The 27,115-nt window shown below is 38.8% G+C and overlaps 1 protein-coding gene across 1 annotated transcript in view; it reads left to right on the top strand.

Moving 5' to 3' along the window:
* The window catches only part of LOC134609422 (telomerase reverse transcriptase-like), a 741,267-nt gene that overhangs the window by 243,712 nt on the left and 470,440 nt on the right, over nucleotides 1–27,115 (top strand). The window contains exon 6 of the mRNA XM_063453098.1: nucleotides 22,456–22,527. Within this exon, the coding sequence (XP_063309168.1) occupies nucleotides 22,456–22,527 (72 nt within the window). The remainder of the gene's footprint in view (nucleotides 1–22,455; nucleotides 22,528–27,115) is intronic.

The following is a 27,115-nucleotide window of genomic DNA, read 5'->3' as shown; positions in this document are numbered from 1 at the left end:
TGAATGACTTGATGCACGAGTATGATTATTATGATACATGGCGGAATCTCTACCCCAGCGGGAGGGACTAAACCTACTATTCACTGGTACACATGACCTTTACTAGAATAGATCTTTGCTTGCTGGATATAAGAACACTGCCCTTTGCGACTAGTGTACAAATAGGTCCAATTACGTGGTCAGATCATGCATAAAAATACGGATCCCATGCCCAGCAAGGGGGTGAGGCACATGGCGCCTAAATGGCAGCTTACTAGATGTACCTGAATACCTCCTAAAGCTGCAGTCTCAGATGGAGCTGTTCTTTAAAAATCATGCTAAGTGTCAGACCTCCATTCCAACTCAATGGCTAGCCCATAAAGCAGTTATGAGAGGCATGTTAATACAGCAAGGGGTTGCAATTGAGTAATCTAGAACAGGAACTGATCAAGGTGGAGGCCATGCATAAAGCAGTTCCTACAAAACGTACACATACACAACTAATGTCGCTCCGAGCGGCTCTACAAGATCTACAATTATTGCTAACAGGAAGATACAAGATTTTTAAAGCAGTCATATTATGTCATGGGCAGTAAAGCTGGTAGACTCTTAGCCAGGAAAGTAAACAGATAAAAATGCAATCTAAAATTCCTTCCATAACCTCCAAAAGGGGAGATAAATGATATAACCCTCAAGATATAGTGAATGAATTGGTGTCATATTATGCCTCGTTATACCAACTAGAGAACGACCCCAACACATTTCAACCAACTAAGGAAGAGATAAATAGTTTTTTTAGAGAGGGTTCCCTTACCTAGTCTAACACCAATACAATGCTCCTTTCTCAAAAGTCTGTCCGTGGAAGAAGAGGTAGCAGTAGCGATAAATTATCTCCCTAAGTATAAGGCCCCAGGGCCTGATGAGTTCTCAAACTATTATTATATAAAAATAAAGAAACAACTGACATCACCCCTCACTAAAATGTTTAATCATATAGAAGGCACTGGAGCCATGCCCAAAGAAATGTTGGAAGCACATATTGTGACATTACACAAACCCAACAAATCCCCCACACAGTGCGCAAACTTGCGACCTATATCCCTGTTAAACACGGGTATCAAGCTTTATGCCAAATTAATAGCTTCCCGACTTAAACAACTTTTTCCGGATCTCATCTAGGAAGAGCAAACAGGGTTTATACCCGGAAGACAGGTAGGGGATAACACTAGGCATTTTATGAACTTGGTGGAATGGGCCAATAATTAATCACGAGCAGGCTTAATTCTAGCATTAGACACTGAAAAGGCTTTTGACCGCCTACATTGGAGGTATATGTCACTCATGCTTACTAAAATGGGATTCCCACTGAGCTTTCAATCTATCATACTGGCGTTATATCAAAACCTGTTTGCAAAAGTTTTTAGAACTGGCTTTATCTCTAACAAATGTCCCATATGTAATGGTACTCACCAAGCTTGTTCCCACTCTCCCCTCATTTTTATAGTTACATAGTTACATAGCTGAAAAGAGACTTGCGTCCATCAAGTCCAGCCTTCCTCACTTATGCTTTTGCTGTTGATCCAAAAGAAGGCAAAAAACCCAGTCTGAAGCGCTTCCAATTTTGCAACAAACTAGGAAAAAATCCCTTCTTGACCCCAAAATAGCAGTCAGATGTCTCCTTGGATCAAGCAGCTATTACCCCACTAATTAGAAATTATATCCCTGCATGTTATGTTTTTGCAAGTATTTATCCAATTGTGGTTTAAACATCTGTATAGACTCTGACAAAACCACCTCTTCAGGCAAATGATTCCATATCCTTATTGCTCTTACTGTAAAAAAAAACAACCTTTTATTTGCCTTAGATGAAATCTCCTTTCTTCAAGCCTAAATGTGTGACCTCATGTCCTATGTATAGCCCTGTTTATGAATAGATTTCCAGATAATGGTTTGTACTGGCCCCGAATATATTTGTATAGTATTATCATATCCCCTCTCAGGCGTCGTTTTTCCAAACTGAAGAGATTTACATTTTTTAACCTTTCTTCATATCTAAAATGCTCCATTCCTTTTATCAATTTTGTAGCTCGTCTCTGCACTTTTTCTAGTGCCATGAACAGGAGCCCAAAATTGCACAGCATATTCAAGGTGTGGTCTTACCAGCAATTTATAAAGAGGCAAAATTATATTTTAATCTCGAGAATTTATGCCTCTATTTATACATGACAAAACCTTAGTGGCCTTAGCAACGGCAGATTGACATTGCATATTGCTACCTAATTTGTTGTCTATAACAATTCCCAAATCCTTCTCGTGTGTGGTTATCCCTAGTTCACTACCATTTTGGGGTGTAAATTGCTTGTGCATTCTTAACCCCAAAGTGCATAACTTTGCATTTTTCTACGTTAAATTTAATCTGCCATTTTAGTGCCCAGTCCCCCAATCTATCCAAATCCCTATGCAGCAAGACTGCTCACATTTTATTACTTTACAAAGTTTTGTGTCATCTGCAAACACTGATACATGGCTTTCAATGCCCATTTCAAGATCATTTATAAATATGTTAAATAGAAGCGGTCCCAAAACAGAACCCTGAGGGACACCACTTACTACTTTTGTCCAGCTTGAAAATTTACCATTTATGACAACTCGTTCTACTCTATCCTTAAGCCAATGTTCTACCCAAGAACAAGAATATTCATCTAGACCAATTTCTCTTAGTTTGAAGATTAACCTATTGTGAGGAACCGTATCAAATGCCTTGGCAAAATCCAAGTAGATCACATCCACTGCAACACCCTGATCTATACTTCTACTTACTTATTCGTAGAATGCAATTAGGTTAGTTTGACATGACCTATGTTTAATAAAACCATGCTGATTATTGCTAATAACACAGTTCTTCCCAATGGATTCCTGAATATTATCCCTTAATAGCCGTTCAAATAATTTCCCAGTCACAGAAGTTAAGCTCACAGATCTATAATTTCCAGGCAAGGATTTTGAACCCTTTTTAACCCCTTAAGGACACATGACATGTGTGACATGTCATGATTCCCTTTTATTCCAGAAGTTTGGTCCTTAAGGGGTTAAATATAGGAACAACATCTGCCTTCCTCCAATCCTCCGATGCAATACCTGAAACAAAAGAATTTAAAAAAAATTAAATACAGAGGTTCACTTATTTCCCCACTTAGCTCCTTACATACTCGTGGGTGGATACCGTCAGGCCCCAGAGCTTGATTTACATAAATTTTCTTTAATAGCTGTAGCACCTTGTCTCGAGTTATCCAATCACAAGTTATCTGCAAGTTTGTTGCAGCAATCATTTGCATATCTCTTGCCATAGGATCCTCATTGATATATACTGAAGAAACATAGTTATTTAAAATGTCTGCCTTTTCCTGGTCTTCATTGACTAACAGACCCATCTCTGTTTTCAGTGTACCTACACTTTCATTTTTTTTTTTTTTTTAGAATTAATGTACTTGAAAAAAAATTGGGGTTGGTTTTGCATTCTTTGGCTATCAATTTCTCATTTTCTAGTTTAGCCACTTTAATTGCCTTTTTGCAAGTATTATTGGCTTCCTTATATCTTATATAGGATGCCTCTGATTTGTCCGATTTAAATGCTTTAAAAGCCCTTTTCTTATTTTTTAATCTCTTGTTTTACTTCTCTACTTCTCTACTTTATAATGTGCATGGAACCTTTAGTAAGAATTATTAAATATGACACCACTATAAAAGAGTTGAGCACACTGAGGGGCACCAAACAATTTGGCTTTGTTTGCAAATGATATCCTGCTATTTGTCACAGAACTGGAGTCCTCTTTGCTCGCCCTTTTCAGATTGTTGACTGGGTATGGGAAAGTTTTGTATTACAAAAATAACATAGCCAAAACACAGGCAAAACCCATCAATCTACAACAACACCCTGTTAGCTAGACTGAAATCACAATATGAATTTGATTGGCACACTTCCTCTCTGTAATATTTAGGTGTGAAACTTACTAAGTCAACCCAAAATGTAATTAAGATAAATCACAACCCGATGCTAAAAAAAATAGTAATCAAATCTACAATTGTGGAATGGGAGGGTCTGAAGACTTCATGGCTAGGCCGTATTAACCTTATTAAAATGATGACATTACCACGCATATTATACCTATGTAGAACCTTGCCTAAAGTGCTCCCAAACAAACTACTACAATTTTAAGGTACTATAAATGCACACACCTGGAAGAGGAAGCCCCCCAGGGTGGCACGGGGAAGTTTAGGGCTCCCTTATGTAAAAGGTGGACTGGGGATGCCAGATATAAAAACCCATTATTGGGCATCCTAGTGCAGGGGATCAGACTATTGAGACTTTGGAAAGCCGCTCAATATCCACTATGGCTACCACTTGAAAATGCCTGCCTAGACACAACTAACATAATACATCACATATGGGACACACACATTCCCCAGGACTCCCACAAAATTTTTGCTACAAAGCACAAAGACCTTAAGTGCTTGGAAAGACTGGAGCCTATATGTGATAAATCCAGCCCAGATGTTTAGAGCAGCACCAATTACAATGTTAGCAGCCATTTCCCCAGGCCTGCACTGGGGAGGTGGCATGGCAAAGGCGTGAGACAAATGCATGATCTAATGTATGGGGAACAAGTTAAGTTATTCCCTGACCTTCAAAAGGAGTTAGACTTGGAGCCTAGAGACATGTATCTATATTTAAGGGTCAAGAATATAGTGCAAGTGCACATTACGGACAATCTGCTCATTAACATAAATACTTCATTTACGCCACATTCTGTCACACGCATTTGCCAAACCACTCTCCTTGTGCTATAACGCATTGATGGAAAGTTTAGCCCCAGGAAATATTACATATATGACACAATGGGAGAATGGAATTGGGTATGAGATCCCCAGGATAGATTGGAAATCAACCATAACTAGCACAAAGCAAGCTTTGCATAGCCTCTCGTTATGGGAGGGATACTGCAAAATAACAATGCGGGGGTATCTGGTACCTCAAAGGTAAGCACAAATGTTCATTGGTATAACAGGGCTATGTTGGAGGTGTGAAATAGCAGTGGGAACTATGCTACATGTGTTCTGGGATTGTCCCCAATTAGGAGACTTCTGGAAACAAGTTCAGAGCATGATCTCCCATAAGACAAGGCTTCTTATTCCCTTGCACACAGTAAAAATACCTACTCCATATTATCCCCAAAATTAATGTACACCCCCATAGGAAGGTGATCGTAAACATCCTCGCGGTAGCAAAAATAGTTATAGCTGGAAATTGGAAGAGCAAAGTAACTCCGGTAGAGAAAATAAACACTAAGATGGACATGATCAGCACATATTTGAAGATGACTAGTGAAGCTAATGGATGCATAGGCAAGTATAAAAAAGAACGAAATAGCTGACTGGCCAATCATATGGTTTAGAAAAGGGACCACACAAGGACACATTGAAGTCTGATAGATAGGGCCAGACGACTTAAAACTAAGGTTGTGACCCCCTGTGAATATAGCTAAATGGGACTACAGAGGGCACAGTTTCAGTTGAATTAGGACCAGTGATAAAACGAGGGATATTGCCATGAAATGGGCAAGTCTATATAAGTAAGTGGAGAACTAACCAGGGTCCCCCCCCCTTTTTTTTTTGTACCCTTTCCCCATCTTTAATTGCTAAATAATAAACAGTGCAACAAGATAATATAGTAGTGCACCACAAAACGCAAGATGTAATGCTTACCATAAGTCAACAATATGCAATTTACTACATATATAATTGGACTGTGTAAAGCATGTATACATTAAACTTATTGAACTGTTAAAGTAGCACTTTGAATGTTAAGCGTAAACTCGCATAACGACAGATGATATTTTAAGTTATGCTATCTGTATGTTAACAACATAGGCTCATGCATTTAATGTTGAATGGTATGCATATTGTGATGTACTGTTTTTACTAATGCACCATTAAAAAAAAATACGGTGATCTGTACCTTTGATTAAAAAGGTAACGATAACGTAAATAAGCTATGAACAGTGTGGTTTAAGCTAAAGTAGTTTGGCTAGCTTGATGTGTCTTGTCTGTCGCTTCTAATGTTAGTTAAATATAGATCTATGTGTGTTTACGGTAATGCATGCTAAATTATCAGTCACATAGTTACATAGTTACATAGCTGAAAAGAGACTTGCGTCCATCAAGTTCAGCCTTCCTCACATATGTTTTTTGCTGTTGATCCAAAATAAGGCAAAAAAAAAAAAAAACAGTTTGAAGCACTTCCAATTTTGCAACAAGCTAGGAAAAAAATTCCTTCTTGACCCCAGAATGGCAGACAGATTTATCCTTGGATCAAGCAGTTATTACCCTACATTGAAAGATTATATCCTTGAATATTCTGTTTTTGCAAGTATGCATCTAGTAGCTGTTTGAACATCTGTATGGACTCTGATAAAACCACTTCTTCAGGCAGAGAATTCCACATCCTGATTGTTCTTACAGTAAAAAAAAAACCTTTCCTTTGCCTTAGACAAAATCTTCTTTCTTCTAGTCTAAACGCATGACCTTGTGTCCTATGTAAAGTCTGGTTTGTGAATAGATTTCCACACAATGGTTTGTATTGGCCTCAAATATATTTGTATAATGTTATCATATCCCCTCTCAGGCGACGTTTTTCTAAACTAAATAGGTTTAAATTTGTTAACCTTTCTTCATAGCTGATATGTTCCATTCCTATTATTAGTTTTGTAGCCCGCCTCTGCACTTTTTCTAATGCCATAATATCCTTCTTTAGAACAGGTGCCCAAAATTGCACAGCATATTCAATGTGTGGTCTTACCAGTGATTTATAAAGAGGCAAAATTATATTCTCGTCCCGAGAATGAATGCCCTTTTTCATGCATGACAATACCCTACTGGCCTTGGCCACTGCTGATTGACATTGCACATTGTTGCATAGTTTGTTGTCTATAACGATTCCAAAGTCCTTTTTGTGTGTTGTTATCCCTAATTTGCTTCCCTTAAGGGTATACGTTGCTTGTGTATTCTTTACGCCGAAGTGCATAACTTTGCATTTTTCAACATTAAATTTCATCTGCCATTTGAGTGCCCAGTCCTCCAGTCTATCTAAATCCTTCTGCAGCAAAGTAATATCTTGCTCACATTGTATTATTTTACAAAGTTTTGTGTCATCTGCAAACACTGAAACATGACTTTCAATGCTGTCTTCAAGATCATTTATAAACATGTTAACTAGAAGGGATCCCAGAACAGACCCCTGAGGGACACCACTTGCCACCTCTGTCCACCTTGAAAATTTACCATCAACGACAACTCTTTGTACTCTGTTTTTAATATTGACTTCAGGGATTTTTTCTTTGTCTATTTTCTTGGGTTATGCCCTTTCCTGTTGCCCTTTTAGTCCACCTTTGACTCCTGAGTTAGCTTAGCCTTACTCTGCAGTCATTCTTTCTTTCTATCTTTCATTCTTTGTAACAGTTCTGATATGAGTGGAAGTGGGTATGTGTTTTTAATTGTGATTTGGTTAAGTCCACAATAATGTACGTAGGGGTGTAGGCCTCCATCTTTTTTACCGACAAAGAAAATACCTGCCCCTGCTGGTGATGTGGAAGGGCGTATAAAACAGTTTTGTAGATTTTCTTTGATAGATTCCTTAAGTATCTCCAGTTCTGGTTTAGATAATGGAATTGCTGCCACAGGAAGTAAATCACTTGGCAGTCATAAATTTGTCTGGGGGGGTACTGTTTCTACTGCCTTTTTGACAGGTCAGAAGATTAGGTCCAAAGCCCATGGCCCGTAACGCCTCCAAAATGAAGGTCCAATCCACCCGGTCGAAAGCCTTTTCAGCGTCGGTCTAGAGAAGCAATAAGGGTAGGCCCTTTCCCTGGGCTAAATGTTAGATAGTCAGTATATGCAGGGTTCTGTCCCTCGCCTTGCGTCCTGGGATGAATCATGTCTTGTCCGGATGTATCTAGTTTGGTAGGACTGTGGGATAATAATGTAAACAGATGAGAATTGCCCACGATTTTCAATTCTCAGATCCTTAATCGTTATCGTGTTAAATGAAAATGTAAAACCATATACCGGTAATTAAAAATCACAAATTGTTATAAAAATAGATATTTATTTCTTAACAATTTAAATAATAATGATGAGTAACATGCATGATAATAATCAATTGAATTCTAGTATAACATGAATATGTAATACAATATGGCAATAATAATTAATATTTCCTAATGACTAAGACGTAGTTTAAGTCTAAAGCATTAGTTGTCAAGATTGATTTACGATGGGCTTCACAGAGACAAAGAATGTGAAGTTTCAGTGTGCAGAGATCGTAAAGAAACTTTCAGTGTAGGGCAATAGAACTTAGCTAGCAGTTAGAAATAACCCTTTCAATGCTGGCTAAACCTCTTCTAGGGATTTAAGATCTACTCCTATGTAATATTAATAAATAACATTTAACCAGTCATCAACCATTTCCTTGATTTTATCAAATGAGAGAAACCTACTATGTTATATTAGCTGATATTTTAATTAATTTGTCTAAATAGATATTTTATCTTATTTTAGAGCCAATCAATACAGCTGGATAAATGGTCATGATATGCTAACGTGATATTAATCACACAAATACATTAATGATTATATTGATCCCAGCTGCAGATAGGATGCTATAACCATATATATATTCTTTAATAATTAAGATTTCTAAATATGAAATCAAACATGATTTATCCAGTCATATATCATGCTATTAATTTTAATTAATTTAAATTAATTAATTAAATGTCTGTATATTTACCAGTTATGTAGATATTTTCTCATCAGATATTCCCAGGTAGCTGAGTGGTTCTCTGCATGAAGTGTGAGAGTTTCTTGGTTACTCTGGTCACCCGATTCTGCCTGGATCTCTCTGAATCCCCAGAGTGTCGTAATGTGTCTCTCTTCAATCTTTGAATCTTCGAATCTCCCTCTCTTCCCTTGTCTTAACTTTTAAAGGGAAAAATTCCTTAGGTGATAGCCAATCACAAATGTGGGGTGTGGTTGCCTTCTAGGTAATCATTTTAATATTCGAACTCAAGAGGGCAGCCTTGTTCCACTAGACATACCTATCCAGGAAAGAGTTAACTTTTCCTGGTGGCTATTTTTGACGTCATTTACGTTATCTTTATGTATCCAATAACTTATTTTATCTGTCAGATCACAGGGTCTTTCTCAGTTTTGTCCAGACCATGCGTCTGCAAGTTCTGCTATAATTCCTAAAATTGATAGTTTGTGAACTAAGTTTCACCTTAAACTATAATGGGACGTTGTACAATATCGAAAGTAAAATTTAATTATTTAATCCTCTGTCACCTAAGTCTGGGAATAGAATTTATACAGTCTGTCCATCCCCATTCTCAATGTCTTATCTATTTGGTTTGGTTATATACACATTCCATTCAGCTTGGGCAAAGCAGTCAGTCAAAGTGAAAGGATAGAAATTTTGTGTCTCTTTGTTAGCTGGAAGATAACAAAATGGAGTCTGGTCTGTTTAGCAATGACTTCAGAATATACACTTTGTACTTCTATCATAGCACAAAATGTCTGCCGATATAAATACCCTGACATAACCCCCCTTTAGTGCCTGTCATAGCCAAATAATTTAGCTAATGAGTAGGCACTATGGAAGTCACAAGACATAGTGTGCAATCACATCATTTCTGACATAGGCTCATGCGTGGAATGAACATCTTTGTATATTTTTGTACCTGTAAGTGTTTTGAACTTTATGCTTAGTACAATCAACCATAATATAATTATTATCATAATACACCCAATAACAATCTTAACATGGATGAACCAGTCAACATGATCAATAAGGTCAGTATCTAACTCAGAGTATTTAAATGTGTCCACAGAAATGTTATCTTTCTTGATTGACATTTGGATAGTGTGGTTGGGCTTATGGTCCAGCAAGAACTTTAGATTAGGATCTAGAGGGATATCTAGATTCTGGAAGGGATCCACCATCTCAATAGCACTTTCGAGGACGTCAGTGTACACTGGGTATAGCGTAACGTCACCGATGGTGATACGAGAGTCGTGGGGTACCTTGATCAATGATACAGGTGCTGGTAAGGCAATTACTTTATTAGTCACCTGGTCCCTGCGAAAAACACTCATGTTTTTAAGACACGTGCTTACCAACCATTTATCTTTTACTAAGATAGCATGTACTAACGCATTACTGTCGGTTTTTGACATAGTCACTTGACATGTTTCAGAGCCATGTTTAAGGTACTCGATCCCACACAAAGCATTGGTAGAATCGTACACAAAAGGTTTTCCATCACATTGGAAATTATTGTCTTTGAATTTTTCACAGTCATTCAAAATGGGTATTGAATATCAATCTGGTATCCACGGTTGAAAAGCCAAAACGTCTGGGGTTTGGACTTTTACATGGATATTTTCCTTCCATGTACCAACATTGTAAATTGTTTTCATTTGAAAAATGTTTTTGGGAGTTACATATGGTATGGCCAATAAAAAGCAAATCTCCATACGTTCCGGATCAATTAAGAGAGGTATAGCGCTCCCCATCTCAAAGGCCAGATTTAATTGCATAGGCTCAATTGTTTCTCCATCCACATTGGCAAGCATCACATGAACAATATCCTTGGATACAAAATACAGAGGTATGCGTCCCCCTGCCAATTCGATCATTCCAGTTTGCACTTCGTCGAGAAAAGCAAGTGTGTGGAACAATATTGGGTCATGCAGAAATAGAAGTTCACGCTTAAATAAGTCATGACTTTGGTGCAACTCAGTGGATTTGGCAATTAACTCAGAATGCAAATTTGTTGTAACAACTGTGTCTTCCACAATAGTTAACACGTCTTGAAGAAGTGTTCTTTGCTCTTTTATCACCTGATGAATATCGTTAATGTGTTGCTTTAGCGCATAGATTTCCATATCCAGCTTTTGGACAGTAATAGAGTTGGCTGCAGACATTCCAGTTGCGACAACTGCACCGACAGTGGCACAAACTAATGCAGTAATTATAGCGGTGAGGAACCTTTTGGGTCGGTTGCTCATCGAAATAGAACTGGATACAAATGGTTTCCGGGCTTGCTCCAAGATGTTTCGCACACGGTCCTGTGCTCTTTGGAGGTGCATCTGGTACCAAGTCTGTAACTCAGGAAGCTGCATCGATGAAATGTTGTACGCCTTCTCGATGGAAATCTTGGGGTCCAAGCTGACGAACACACGTTGAGTAAGGATCCTCTTCTCTGTCAAGATGAACCCTGGTGTCTCTTGAATCAGGATGCCGGAGGATGGTCCCATCTCTGCGATCGGGTCGGTCCGTAGCTCTTGACACAGGAGCAGTACGATCCAGAAATACGCCACATCCTTCTTGGACATCTTTCAACAGTCACAGATCAGGAACTCGTTTCAGACTTATCTACTAATGATTCAAGGTTTGTTAAGTATACAAACTTATAACAGTGTGACATCACTTGGCCTAGGACAACACATTATTATGATTCATCAACATATGTATTCTCTCTAATTCTATTTTTATAACTTCATCCCTCACTACATTTATTACTGACTCCTCAGCAATATGCCTATAGCAGTTAAACAAGCTAGTAACCTGCTTAGAAAATGTAGTTATTGGATGGCAAGGAAATGGGTAGTGGCAGCATTGATCAAATTATGATCTGAAGTACGATATAGTAAATGCTGTGGTAAAACCATCTTTCTTCCTGTCATCAATTCAAAAGGTGACAATTTGGTAGCAGTGCTAGGTGTAGCTCTAATCGCCATTAAAACTAGGGGCAATTTAATGTCCCAGTCTTTACCAGACTCCTTAACGTACTTTTTCCGAATATTAACGATAGACTGGTTATATCGCTCTACCCCCCCCCCGCTAGACGCAGCGCGGTATGCAATATGTAGCTTTCGTTTAACACCTAGAATGTTCCACATCTTAGCCATTACGTCGCTGGTAAAGTGACTACCTCTGTCTGACTCAATTCTTTGAGGCAGACCGAACCTGGAAAAGACATGGTTAATCAACAAAGTGGCGCACACGGTACTCGTGTTCTCTTTAAAAGGCAAACATTCTATCCGCTTTGTATACATACATGTAAAGGTTAACATGTATTTGTTACCTCTTGAAGATCTTGTTACAGGACCTATAAAGTCAATTTGGATATCAGACCAGGGTAATGACACCCCCCTCTTCTGAAGTGGTGCACGATGGGTTGGACCATGGGGTTGATATTGCGGACAAATCAAGCATCCCTGACAGTATGTCTTAACATCTCTTAACATGTGTGGCCAATATGCATAATCACGCAATATCTCATATGTGATCTTATCACCACGATGCCCAGATGTAGGTGCATCATGTGCGTGTTGGAGCATTAACCCTCGGTATACAGTTGGGACTACCCATTGTTGAATACCATGTTTAGAAGTTCTGACCAGCAACCCATCCATGATACTAAATTGGACTTTATATCTCGTCAAGATTCGTAAATCTTCATTATCTTTGCAATCCTCATCTGTGATGGGATTGGCAGTAGGGTCTTCTATATGTTTATAGAATATACCAATGACCGGATCGTTCTTCCGACTGGTAATCAGGTCCTCACTAGGAGCTTCTTGACTCCATTGCACGACATTTAAGTCGGCATTATCTCTAGCCTGTCGTCTAGTTATGGCTTCAACGTGAATTGAACCCATAAGATCATCAATGTTTAGGGTTTCACCATTGATGGCTGCTTGTTTTGCCAGTGAATCGGCTAAGTCATTACCATCCTTGTCAATACCTTCTATCTTAGAATGGCCTTTGGTTTTCTTCCAATATATGGATAAACCATGTTCCTTAACCAACTCATCAATTTTACAAAACAATTTCCCATGTTTAACAGGTTTGTTATTGCTTTTCAGCATTTGGTTACGTTTCCAGCTAGGCAGATATTCGACGAAACTGTTGCGAACATAGTTGGAATCAGTTATGATAACAAATTCTGTGATACTATATTCTATTGCCATTTGAATGGTCTTATATACTGCACAGAGTTCGGCTATCTGACTGCTTTTGGGACCAATACTGTATCCTATAGATACATTGGGATAATCACCTATCCAGGCGATTCCGATACCTGCAACTAACTTCCGTTCAGCACCAGCGATGTGGTGATATGAACAACCATCAATGTATACCCACGGTAGTGGTCGACAGTATTCCTCGTCATAAACTTTATAAGGGTATAACAATTGCTCTTCTAGGAAGTCATCTCCGGTGTCATTATCATCCAGAGATGGAGCAGTACAGTCATGTAATTCTGCTAAACCTTGGGCAACTGAGCTTCTCTTATTATGTTTATAACGGACTTCTAATGGCCATCCCTGTAAGGATAGAGTCCATGCAGTAATCCGACTGTTAGAGAGATTACCGTCTCTAATTCTTTCACTCTGCAGATACTGTAGAGGTTGGTGAGCTGTTTCTACAATTATTTTCTCACCTTGGATATAGCTACGAAAATTTTGTAGTGCCCAAACAGTCGACAATAACGCCTTCTCACACGTGTTGAATTTAACTTCAACAGGTGACAAAGTCTTGCTAGCATATGCAATAACTTTGTTTAAACTATCCTGCTTCTGATACAGAACAGCACTGATGCTTAAATCGGTATATCCTGTCTCCAGATAGAAGGGTTTACGCCCCTCTGGGTATGCTAAACAGGGTGCCTGAGTGAGCTTCCTCCTCAGTTCACTTACTGCTAGGTCCTGAGGCTCCCCCCAGTTCCAGGTAGTTTCCTTTTTAAGCAGGTGTAAGAGTGGTTTCGTTATTTCTGCGTTATCTATGAACTTACGGGAGTAGTTAGTCATACCAAGGAACGATCTTAATTCCCTGATATTTGAAGGTGTTTTTGAAGGTGTTTTAGCCTTCAGTACGGCTTCAACCTTCTTCCTCTGGGGATTTAATCCTTCAGAGGTTACCTCATGTCCGAGGAAATTGACATGAGTGCGACACCATTGCGCCTTTTGTAAAGACAGTTTAATCCCTGCCTCTCTTAACTGAGTGAGAACATGTCTAATCTCTATGATATGCTTATCAAAGGAAGTGCTTTTCAGCAAGACATCGTCGACATATGATAACGTTCCTCTCTCGAGTGCGTCAGGCATAGCTTTATGCATGAACACAGCGAATTCATGACCAGAGTTTATGTAACCGAAAGGCATACGGGTCCAGGTATACTGCTGCTTTCCAAATGTGAAGGCCAATTTGTATTGGTCTTCATTATGGACTGGTACAGTCCAATATCCCTGCGCACAGTCAATGGCAGTGAATATTTTGGATCCCTGCATTTGTACCAAACATTGGTCTATGTATGGCACTGGCCAACCAGACATATAGACGTGTTTATTTAGCTGTCGTAAGTCGGCGCATAAACGCCATTGTCCATTAGGTTTCAGAATCCCCAAGATCGGATTATTATACGAACTGTGCACTGGACGTATAATGCCCCTTTCCTTTAAATTCTGAATGATGTCTTGTAGACCATCATATGACGCTAATGGGAGTCTATATTGTTTGATAAATACAGGTGGTAAATTTGGATCAGTTTGTATTCTGGCTACGTGGAGGTTAGTTAACCCACAGTCGTAGGAATCTTTGGCAAAAATATCTTGGAATTCCAAAAGGATTTCCTTTAGCTGCTGCCGCTCAGCATCGTTGGAGCAACCGTCAGCTAAAGATATTTGCTCTTCTAGCCTTTCCTGAAATCCTGGAAAGATTTCAGGCTGGCCTATCTCATAAGCTTCTTCAAGCCTAGAAGTTAGGTCAGTTCGGTGTGGACTTACCTTTTCTCTTTGGTCGTGATACTCTTGTGATTCCTGCTCATTGAGCGGATGATCGAAGGTGATTGATGCTTCTTCGATTTTACACAAGCCGTCTTCGACGTTGAAGGGATACACAGATAGGATAGTGAATAATCCTTCTGGGGAGGAATGGAATATTTGATCGACAATTTCGTCCTCAGTTAAGTATTCTTCAGGGATGAGGCCTATAATTTGGTTTTGGAAACCAAATGTATAGTACTCAGCATCCAATGCTAGACCTAATAATGTTCCTTTTGGTAAAGTAACACTATTGGGTGTAACATTGTTGACCATAATATAGGTGGGATTCTTACCAATACTTACCATTGGTGTATGCGTTACCACCATCCCTAATAGTTGTATCCTGTTGGATAAACAGATTAGGGCATCAGGGTTTTCTAATCTCTGACCCTCCTTGACCTGTAGGGGTAAAAGAAAATTACTTGTCCCTTGTGGAATGGTTATGTAATCAGGTACTTTGATACTTACCGCATATGGTAGTATTTGTCCTGATTTCAGGGCGTTTTCCTCATGTAGGTATCCACAAGGATTACCTTTTAACCTTGTCCACAAGTTGGAATTGATCAGGTCAAGGTGTATGGCAAAGCGATGTATGACATCATTGCCAATGTAAACCTGATAGCGAGGTTCGTCTATCACTAGGAATAAATGTTTAACTGTCTTATTTCCGATGGAAATAGATAGTAAACATTTTGCTATCACATTGTGACTCTCTGATTCGCCATCCAGGTTCTGGATCCACCTGTCATGTGGGGAAGCGTACCTGATCATTTTAGGATTAGCGATCTGCTTTAACAGACTTCTGCTAATATAGCTGTTCTCACTCTGTAAGACCAGCTTTGCATTCCTATTTCTTCCTAAGTCATTTATCTGAATAGGAAAGAATAAGTTGTTATTAACCCTTTCAATTCTGGCAAGGAATTGAGCATGACCTGCCAGATCTACAGATTCAACATAGTTCCTGTGGAGAGAAATGGTTAAAACATCACCTTCCAGAGAGACATTCTGGATTCTCTCTGGAGCAATTCTTACGGAATGCTCATCTACAGGTGCGATTGCGTCATTCACCTGCAGGATAGTCACGTCAGGTGACTGACTATTCCTAAAATGTTCCTCAATCGAGTCAGGTCTTTCTTCTATCACATGGCAGTTACGATCAGATTGTACATGTGATTTCTCATAGGTTATAGGAACCTTAGCTTGTGACCATACAATTCCATTCACACAGTCAATAATTGTGTTAAGTCTTCTGAGTATGTCTATACCCAGAATCAGTCGGTTATAGGGGAGATCTACCACTATCACCGGGTGTTTAAAGGTTTTGTTACCTATTTTAAACTTTAACCAGGTATTGCCAATAACATGAAGTGCATTTCCTCCAACGCTCAACAAAGCATTGGGGAAATTTCTTAGCTTCGGCTTATCCGTTGCTAAGTCCATTACCTGCTGGAAGTAGGTATTGGATAAGATCGTGGCTTGTGAACCAGTATCTATTAACCCTTTAAAAGGCTGGGGTAGCGAATCCTGTATTTCTACAGACATGTAGTACCTTCCTTCATGTTCTTCTAATTCACATAAGAATTTAGAATGTGTCAACATATTACTTGTTTTCCATACATTACCGGTCACCGCAGTAGTTTCTACCTGTACTGAGGAATGCTCAGTCTTACCCACAGGCCCATCCTTTTTAGGATTATCTTGAACTTTCAAGCGGGAACTAGTGGTCGGCATCTCATCAGTTAACCCTTTCAGGGCTGGATCCTGGAAACTAGTGGTTGCTGGGGCTATTTTAGCCTTTGGCTGAAATGAAAAAACAGAGGAACACGTTGCGCCTCCTTCACCCGGAAGTGAAGTGACAGGATTGGCAATAGGTTTCCTAACACAACTATTGTTTATTTGACTGTTAGTACCTGGAAAGGAAACAGGGTTAGGCATTACATCTACTGACAACCTATCCTGTTTAGTCACTGTAGCTATATTTGCTGCGGCACTTGTTGTTGCTGTTGCAATTGCACAGGTGTCTCTGCAATTTGAGCTGTTCCTAAAAAAGGATTGATAGCAAAGACTTGGTTGATTTTTGTCATTTGCTCCATTAATTTGCCCATCTGATCTGTCAGTTGACCAACCTGACGACGCAAAATATTTCCCCCATTGCCGTTTTGTCTTTGCCCATTAGAATTTGGCTGGGATGGCTGAGACTGTTGGGAGTTATTGGAAGCAGATTGGTTGTTTCTGTTTCCATATCTCCTATTTCCCTGAGGATTCCTTCTCCATTGGGAATTGCCTTGGTTTTTATTAACCCAGGGGCGTTTATTCCCATTGGAATTGGATTTTTCAGAGTTATTGTCAGAGGAGTTTGCAGAATTGCTTCTGGCGTTTTCCTGTTTCTGAGGCTTTGGTGTTTTCAAAACCTCAGAATAGGTCCTCTTTTTCTGTTGGGTTTCTAAACCTAACTGAATTTTAGTCTCTGATACCATTTTATCACCAGGTTTCTTAACCTTTGGCTGATTTTCGTCATGTGCATGGTGTATGGTATACAATTTCATGCACTGACTGACTAGCCATTCTAATGGTAGTTTACAATCATAATCTCTTGCGAGATTCATTTGTATACTTACTGGCATGGCATGAAAATACAGATCTTTGAAATCTGTGCTTTCATACCTGGGTTTTCTTTGGGCCACGGAGTATGCATTTTTAAGAATTACTAAAAATTCTCTGGGACTTTGATCTGGACGGCACTTTAAGTTATAAAGCGCCTTCTTTGCAGAAGCAACGGTTTTATACTTACCATATTCCATGATTATTTCATATTTCATCTTGGACCAGGACATTAATTGCATAGCTTGAAGACTTTCAAGATGAACACGGCACATTGAATCAAAGGTCCATGTAATGAACCATTTCTTTTGAATGTCATCATACATGCCCAATGAATTCATTGCTCTATCATAATTTTCCAGATGTTCAGATATGTTTCCTGAACCTCTAGAAAATTGTGGGACAGTCTCTCTAAGGAACTTAACAACCTTTGGCGATTCATAAACAGGCGTCGTTGATTTACGACTTCTGTTTCTGTTTTTGGGTAAACGTCTATGCGATCTGTCTGCTGAAGAGGAATTAGACCCGTACAACAGTGCAGATGGCATATCAGTCACATGGCCTTCAGAGTGGACAGTGCAATCACTTTCACTCCCATCACTCTGAGCTTCTTGTTCACTGTCACAATTCTGATCAGCATCAGAATCCTGCCAGTGTACAGAACCATGTCTGTTTTCATTCCTATCACCTTGAACTGGACTCTCCCTCTCAAGTTTGGCCAAGACAGCTTTTTCAAACTGTTCTGCCCAAGATTGCCAAGGTTGTTTGGCAATGCCAGGAGATGGAGAATTCTGTTTCACAGGTGATATTCCTGAATTACTCACCTCATTCCTTACAGACTGTTTTATGAAAACCTGGTCTGGTGTGGGAAAATCATGACAAGGAGGGGATTTATAGATAGTCTTTTCTTTCATTTTTGTGCAACTTTTTGGCACAGAATGATGGCTATCAACCTCACTGCCTGATTCCTGGCTATCCTTTTCATATTTATCCAATTGCATTTTGAGCTGATTTATTTCCTGTGCATATTTATCCATCAAAACTGTCATTTCTTTTTCATGATCAGCCTGACGAGTTTTATGCTCAGCAAGTAAATCTTGGAGTTTCCCATCTTGAATGCCAAATTGTTCACTGTACGTGTCCAGTTTGGTATTCAATACCTTGTTTTCATCTAACGCCTTAAGAAGTGCTGTCATAAAGAAAGGCCAAGAGTGTATTATGTGCCCCATCTTTTTCTCTATGTTCTTTTGTTCAGCAATTACTTTAAGTTGTTTCAGTATGTGTTCATCAGTCATAAGCGTCCGTTTAGCATCCCATTCTACGCTCTTTAACCAAACGTCATAGCTTAAATCATTTTTCATATGTGTATGAATATTGATTAAAACATGTTTTCTTAAGTCTTCAATTATTTCAGTATTATCTGTTATAGATGTATCGCTGCCGCTGGCCATATTTTATACAGTGATTTAATCTCAATACAAAACTCTATATTAAGATTAATTGCATGAATTACACAAATATTATTTTATATGGAATATAATTTCAACTTAAACGATCTCAGCGACAGTGCCTCCAATTTGTGGGATAATAATGTAAACAGATGAGAATTGCCCACGATTTTCAATTCTCAGATCCTTAATCGTTATCGTGTTAAATGAAAATGTAAAACCATATACCGGTAATTAAAAATCACAAATTGTTATAAAAATAGATATTTATTTCTTAACAATTTAAATAATAATGATGAGTAACATGCATGATAATAATCAATGGAATTCTAGTATAACATGAATATGTAATACAATATGGCAATAATAATTAATATTTCCTAATGACTAAGACGTAGTTTAAGTCTAAAGCATTAGTTGTCAAGATTGATTTACGATGGGCTTCACAGAGACAAAGAATGTGAAGTTTCAGTGTGCAGAGATCGTAAAGAAACTTTCAGTGTAGGGCAATAGAACTTAGCTAGCAGTTAGAAATAACCCTTTCAATGCTGGCTAAACCTCTTCTAGGGATTTAAGATCTACTCCTATGTAATATTAATAAATAACATTTAACCAGTCATCAACCATTTCCTTGATTTTATCAAATGAGAGAAACCTACTATGTTATATTAGCTGATATTTTAATTAATTTGTCTAAATAGATATTTTATCTTATTTTAGAGCCAATCAATACAGCTGGATAAATGGTCATGATATGCTAACGTGATATTAATCACACAAATACATTAATGATTATATTGATCCCAGCTGCAGATAGGATGCTATAACCATATATATATTCTTTAATAATTAAGATTTCTAAATATGAAATCAAACATGATTTATCCAGTCATATGTCATGCTATTAATTTTAATTAATTTAAATTAATTAATTAAATGTCTGTATATTTACCAGTTATGTAGATATTTTCTCATCAGATATTCCCAGGTAGCTGAGTGGTTCTCTGCATGAAGTGTGAGAGTTTCTTGGTTACTCTGGTCACCCGATTCTGCCTGGATCTCTCTGAATCCCCAGAGTGTCGTAATGTGTCTCTCTTCAATCTTTGAATCTTCGAATCTCCCTCTCTTCCCTTGTCTTAACTTTTAAAGGGAAAAATTCCTTAGGTGATAGCCAATCACAAATGTGGGGTGTGGTTGCCTTCTAGGTAATCATTTTAATATTCAAACTCAAGAGGGCAGCCTTGTTCCACTAGACATACCTATCCAGGAAAGAGTTAACTTTTCCTGGTGGCTATTTTTGACGTCATTTACGTTATCTTTATGTATCCAATAACTTATTTTATCTGTCAGATCACAGGGTCTTTCTCAGTTTTGTCCAGACCATGCGTCTGCAAGTTCTGCTATAATTCCTAAAATTGATAGTTTGTGAACTAAGTTTCACCTTAAACTATAATGGGACGTTGTACAATATCGAAAGTAAAATTTAATTATTTAATCCTCTGTCACCTAAGTCTGGGAATAGAATTTATACAGTCTGTCCATCCCCATTCTCAATGTCTTATCTATTTGGTTTGGTTATATACACATTCCATTCAGCTTGGGCAAAGCAGTCAGTCAAAGTGAAAGGATAGAAATTTTGTGTCTCTTTGTTAGCTTGAAGATAACAAAATGGAGTCTGGTCTGTTTAGCAATGACTTCAGAATATACACTTTGTACTTCTATCATAGCACAAAATGTCTGCCGATATAAATACCCTGACAGGACCTGGCACAACCTGGTGGAGAGGACCATTGTGAATAGCTTGATATCCACTTCAGGAGCGAGATCGGCCTGTAGGGGGGAAATCATTGTATCTGTTGAGTCATGACTTGAGAGTTACCGCGGTCTTCGGCATCCCACAGGTTATACAAGGACAGGTAGAATTGCTCAGATTCTTTTGAAATGTCTGTAGGTTTCGCCGGAACGCAACTTTATTTTGTGTAACGTTTGTTGGCCACGCAACATGCGAGCGAGGAGCTTACCTCCCTAGTTTGTGTAGCTATAATAAAAGCATTTTTACTTCTGGATGGCTCGATAGTGTTGTTGCTTGAGTAGCATTGCCAGTTGTCTCCTAGAGTTCAGTTATTCCTTATAGACCTGCACCATGCCGGACCTTTTGTGTTGAGCTTCAAGGTTGCATCTGTCTTCTTTTTGGAAGCCAGGTGGATCATCGTACCCCAAATAACTGGTTTATGTGCCTCCACAAAGTTGTGTTAGAGATATTTTCCGAAGTATTTTCTTTGAAGCGATTGTTTGGTGTGTTCATGGATGTTCAGGTCTAGTAGTAAGGAATTGTTTAGCCTCTAGGCTCTTGTCTTTGGTACATGTAGTGGAAGGTTTATCTGGATCCGAACATGGTTATGGTCCGACCAAGTTGAGGCGTCAATGTCAACTGATCGTAAACTGTCTAGACCCTCCTGTTGGATGAAGAGGCAATCAATGCGTTGATATCTGCCATGTATAACTGAAGAGTGTGAGTAGTCCTTATCAGCGTGGTGCAGTTTCCTCCAACAGTCAACTAATCAGAGGTTATGTATAGCCTTGTGTATGCTCTGTATGGCAATGGAGTTATCTAAGGAGGAACAACCTGCATTCTGGTATGTTGAGCCCCCTACAGTTCTGAGACAGAACTGTGATTAGAACCAGCCGGTCTGCCATGCCCTCCATTGTCCGATGGTAGACAGTCACCCGGGAGAGCACCCTTATGGATAATACAGAATAAAAAGAGAGACCGGAGAGTCACCCGGTCCCACACCATGTTGAAGGGACCCAGGGGGGAGCCGAGCAAGACCCCTTAGAAAGGCCAGAAGACCGACACACTCTTGCAGGGCCAAGAAGTTGTACTTCACTCTCGACAGGGATGGTATGTCCCCACCCCCAAGCGTGAGAAAGGGATGGGCTTCACTTAAGCCCTTAAGTCCTTTATAGCACTTAGGTGATGAGGTGTGAGCAGTCAGTCAGTCAAGTCGAGATCTGTCACTAACTAATGGGGAGTAATAGCAAGAGTCAAAGATCTAAATGAGCAAATCCCAAGGTTGCCAGAGGGCATAGATACCTTAGGGAAACCTTTGTGAACAAGTGACTGAAGTAGCAGTTGATATCCCACCAAAGCCCCAAAGCAAAGAATTCAGTTCAGGCACCGACTACCTACAGAGGGGAATATGAGTGGGAAACATGGCTCGGCCTTCCTGAGACAGTCCCAAAATATGAATGTGCAAAAAAAGTTAGGAGTCCGGAATCTAGGGTAAATAAACTGGTAAATATCACCCAGGCACTCCTCCACATGTAAAAAACACAGAATGTAATAAATATTTGCTATCTATCTATCACAGCTGTCAGCTGTGTTGGCAGGGAACAATCTCGGGCATTCCTGTTATTGAGAATCAATGTCAAATAAATCAATTATTCATTCTGTATACTAAATGTTTTTCATCTTTTGTAGGTTGTTCATGAGACTCGTTGATGATTTCTTGTTGGTTACACCTCATCTAGAACACGCAAAAACATTTCTAAGGTACCTAATACAATAAACATTTGCCCAAATCTGTGTAAGATGTTTTGTTTTAAGATGTGTATCAGAGAGGGAGGTACTTATGGTAAAAGACACGTCGTTGCATTGTTTCTAGTAATTGTGAAGATATTCTAAAACTTTAAACGTGTTTATTGATAGAAGCACATGGGACATATACATTTGTGGGTGTTATCAATTACCCAGGGAAGTTGTTTAGGTTTTTATGTGATAGTTTAAACTGGTTCTGTATAAGTGAAAATTGGTATAGGAGAAATGGCATTGACGTGACAATTAAAATCGAAAGTACCCAATGCTATGGCTCTTTAATGTAAAAATAAAAATGTACAGCATCAAGAGTATTATTACTATATATATATATATATATATATATATATATATATATATAGTAATACTCTTGATGCTGTACATTTTTATTTTTACATTAAAGAGCCATAGCATATATATACACACAAAGCATAGGTCCTTGCACTCACACTTAAATGTCCTACTATCATACAGTGGTGTAGTTTGCTTGGTGACAGTCTTTGATAAATACCAATTTGCAGAAATGTAGGCTGCACTCACGGACTTAAAATTTCAATAAAGGTGCTTTATTCCATTAAACAAATAAATTGATGTTCCGGTCCACACAGGGACCTTCCTCAGGATGAAATGACACAAACATCAAGTGCAAATAACACTAAATATATATCTAAAATAAATTATATCAAAGTGACTTACCCCAGGTGTGATGCATAAAACCCGGCGTTCCCATTTACTCACCACGCATGTGCAGAAGTAGAATGACAACCATTTGACCCGCATTTGCTACGTTGTGACTTAACACGGCACCGTAACCCTGGCAACGTTGTCAGTGTCTCCATAGTTATAATTAGGTGCCGTGTGAGTACTATTCATAAACAAAAGTGGAGAAAGTGCCAAGTGAAAAAAGGTATATGTTTAGAAAGATAATAGGAATAATAAAGAAGATATTCATAATATAAAACCAGTGAATCTAAAAAGAGCTAGTGTTCTAGCAAGCAGACAATAAATGTACAAACAATATCTCTGTGATTTATTGAATAAGGCAGCAATTCTATAATCTTTGGGTATCCCATACCTTAATCATCAGTATATTAAACTGGACATTAAACTTTAATGTCTACAGTTTTCACTTGTATAGTGATACATGTGCCATTGTTTAAGGTACCTTTGGTTAGCAGCTAAATTGAAAAAGTCACACTTATTTACAATTTAAACATATACCATAGGTGTATGTTTATGCCTTTATCAGTAATTTAACTTTACTTGAAAATCAGGTACTTCTCCCTAAGATTAAATTACTACATAGATACACCTATGAATATGAAATGCCAATAAAGATAAATAAAAGTCTATCTAATTTATTGTACAATTTAGTCTGTCTTGCTATTCACTAGTAAACTGTAAATGAGCATTCTTGCATTCATATAATTGCCAGGCCATCTGTTAAGCACATTTTTAAAACACATTAAATTATCACAAAAAATGCATTTTATTACTTAACACCTATTGCCCTTGTTCTATATAAACATATTCTATATTCCTATTGATTTGACCCTTAAATACTATGTTAAAGCAAGCGAGAACAACTTTAAAGAAACAAGTGGTATGTAAGAATTTTGTTAAGTCGTCTAGGAGAATCTGTGCCCAGCCTAAAAATCCAGTAGGTTTCTCTGTTGAGCAATTGTTTCCCTCTTTTGCCACCCCTCCTTGGCTCCGAAACATGCTCTATTGCTGTAAATTTAAGTGATGTGAGTAGGTGACGTTGGTCCAAGAAATGCTTTGCGACTGGTTTGTCAATGTCTCCATCTCTGTAGGCTGTGCGAATATTGGCTCAATGTCCACGTATGCATTCACATAAAGTGGTTTCTGTCTTGCCTACACATGATAGGCCACAAGGGCAGGTGAGTTTATATACAACAAACTGAGTTTTACAGGTGTGTGGATGATTGAAAGTGCGTGACGGCACCATATGGCTGCAGGTTACGGACCCCAGGCAGCGGACACTTCCTAGTTTTCGTTATTTTTCTGCTTTCTTGTAGCTTTGTATAGGATCCGTGTTGACCAAAATGTCACGGAAATTTATGTTACGTTTATAATAAATAAGTCGCTTTTGTCTTAATATTGGTGGAAGGGCGGTGTCTTGTGCCAGTACATTCCAATTCTTTTTTAATAATATTTGATAATTGAACTGCCGTGTCGTTGTATGTTATAGGGCAAACCAGTCGATTTTCAATTATTGTGGTATTTCTTGGTACAAAATGTTTAGCTTCTTGAAGGGCTTCTTCCAACTGTTTATTTCTGTAACCCCTATCCAGGAACTTAGTTTTCATTTGTTGTAATTGTTCCTCTTTTTTTATTTCACTTGAGTTATTACGTATGGTATGTAGAAACTGAGCTTTTGGTAGAGATGCCTTCAAACGTTCCGGGTGTGTGCTCTGCGCATGTAGAAGAGTATTTTGATCTGTTGTTTTTGTATATAAAGAATGTTGAATCTTGGGGGCGTGGCCGACCACCAAACTTAATGGACGCACATTAATCCTCCTGCTCCGGACTCATAGGCAATCCACTGCAATATGAGAATTTAAAAGAAAACGTTTAACCCTAAAAAACATCTAAATACCCAAGGACAATCAGGGAAGACCCCAACAGCAAAATCGGGCTCCCTAACCCGATATTTCAAGGAAAATCCTGACCGCTCAACGGAGGCCGCGGCCGCGGCCTCGAGTATCCTGGAAACGGATTTTAATCCGGACTCTCTACCACACAGCCCTAGTAATTCAGACAGCTCACAGCATGCAGACAATCAAGAAGATATAGACTTAAGGCAAGTGATTAAAAACTTACCATCCAAAGCCGATATCCAACATATGCTGAACAAAATGGAATCGTCCTTCCAATCCAAAATGGAGGCGATGGGCACCGACGTCCAGCAATTAAACTTAAAGGTCTCCGACCTGGAAGAGGAAAAAGATTTAATGCAAGCGCAAATCACAAATATAGCAACAACATTGGACACACAAATATTAAATTGGACATCTACACAACGCCATATCGACGACCTCGATAATAGGAGCCGCAGAAATAACCTCCGGATTAGAGGTATACCAGAATCCCAGGGGGAAAATATCATGGTGCTCCTCACAGAGCTCTTTAACCTAATAGGTGATTCTGCTGGCAACCCAGTCCTTTTAGACAGAGCCCATAGATCACTTCGACCGAGAAGCCTGTCACAAGACACTCCGAGAGATATCATCTGTAGGCTATTCTACTTTAATGTGAAGGAAAACATTATGAAAGCCCTAAGAGACACAAACCAGCCACTATTGTTCCATGGATCCCCAATCCAAGTGTATCCAGACCTATCATGGTATACTCTCCAAGCAAGGAGAGCACTCAAACCCATCACAGAGCTTCTACAAAAAAGAAATATAAGGTTCCGCTGGGGATTCCCTTTCGCCTTGATTGTATCATCGAGGGGTAATATATACTCCATCACAACATTCATGGATTTATTACCATTCCTCCAGGCTTTAGACCTTCCGAACACGCCAGTAGTGGACTGGAATAATCCTCCGCCTAATCAAGACTCACTATTACCGCTCTCTCAGAGACAAAGATGGTCCACACCAGCAAGAAAAAGACGCACGGACCGAAGATTCCAATCTCCCAACCAGAGACTAAATAAACTACCGATTGAAGGCACTCCGCAAAGGCAAAACTCAAAAGACAACCATCCAATATAACCATCCAGTCTACATACCCGGGACTCTACTGTTCCTCTGAGCGGGTGAAGTCTGCTCACAATCAGCCATCCACAAGAGACTTTCTCTTACTGGACTTACTCCTCTATTTATCTCTATTAGCGTCAGGCTAAGGTCCGAAAAAATCCTAACCGCTCAGGTCATATATTTACATAACACTGCCTGTTTTATCTGTTTAATTACCTCTTGTTTAAAAATCACTAATTAATCATACTCAACGTTATACATACTGTATCCGGTGACCACAGTCTAGCTAGTCATCTGTTTGCATTAGAGTAATATTTATTTATGAAATAAGACCTCCTATATCTTTTACGTTTTTATCCATACGTTTATAGCACATAATTCATTTATACATTCACGTCGTTGTTCTCAGATGGAGAGCCCAACACTCCAACCATGCTTCATACTAATTAAGAAATGCATGTAAATTAACATGTGATGACTGTGACATGTTGTGAATTAATAATATTTCTGTATTGTTAAGAACTAATGTATAGAGACATCTGATACAACCATCTGCGATAACAGGTACCAATAACTTCCAGGATATATCACAGCACACCCAACTGAACCGAGATTTTACTCCCAGTCCCCCACATAACACAAACTTCCCTAACTCTCAAATATTCTCTTTATCTGAAAAGCCATGAAAACACTTCTCACATCCACTAGCGATACCATATGTACTTAACAGTTGTGGGGTGTGTCTCTCTTAAATGGATGTTGCTTTTTGGTATTCTAGCAATCTATATCTCTTAAAACTTAAGCCCCTACATAACACA

This window comes from Pelobates fuscus, chromosome 4, assembly GCF_036172605.1.
Source record: "Pelobates fuscus isolate aPelFus1 chromosome 4, aPelFus1.pri, whole genome shotgun sequence".
Taxonomy (NCBI): domain Eukaryota; kingdom Metazoa; phylum Chordata; class Amphibia; order Anura; family Pelobatidae; genus Pelobates; species Pelobates fuscus.
The sequence above is the reverse complement of the archived record's forward strand: the minus strand, read 5'-3'. Positions and strand labels throughout refer to the sequence as shown.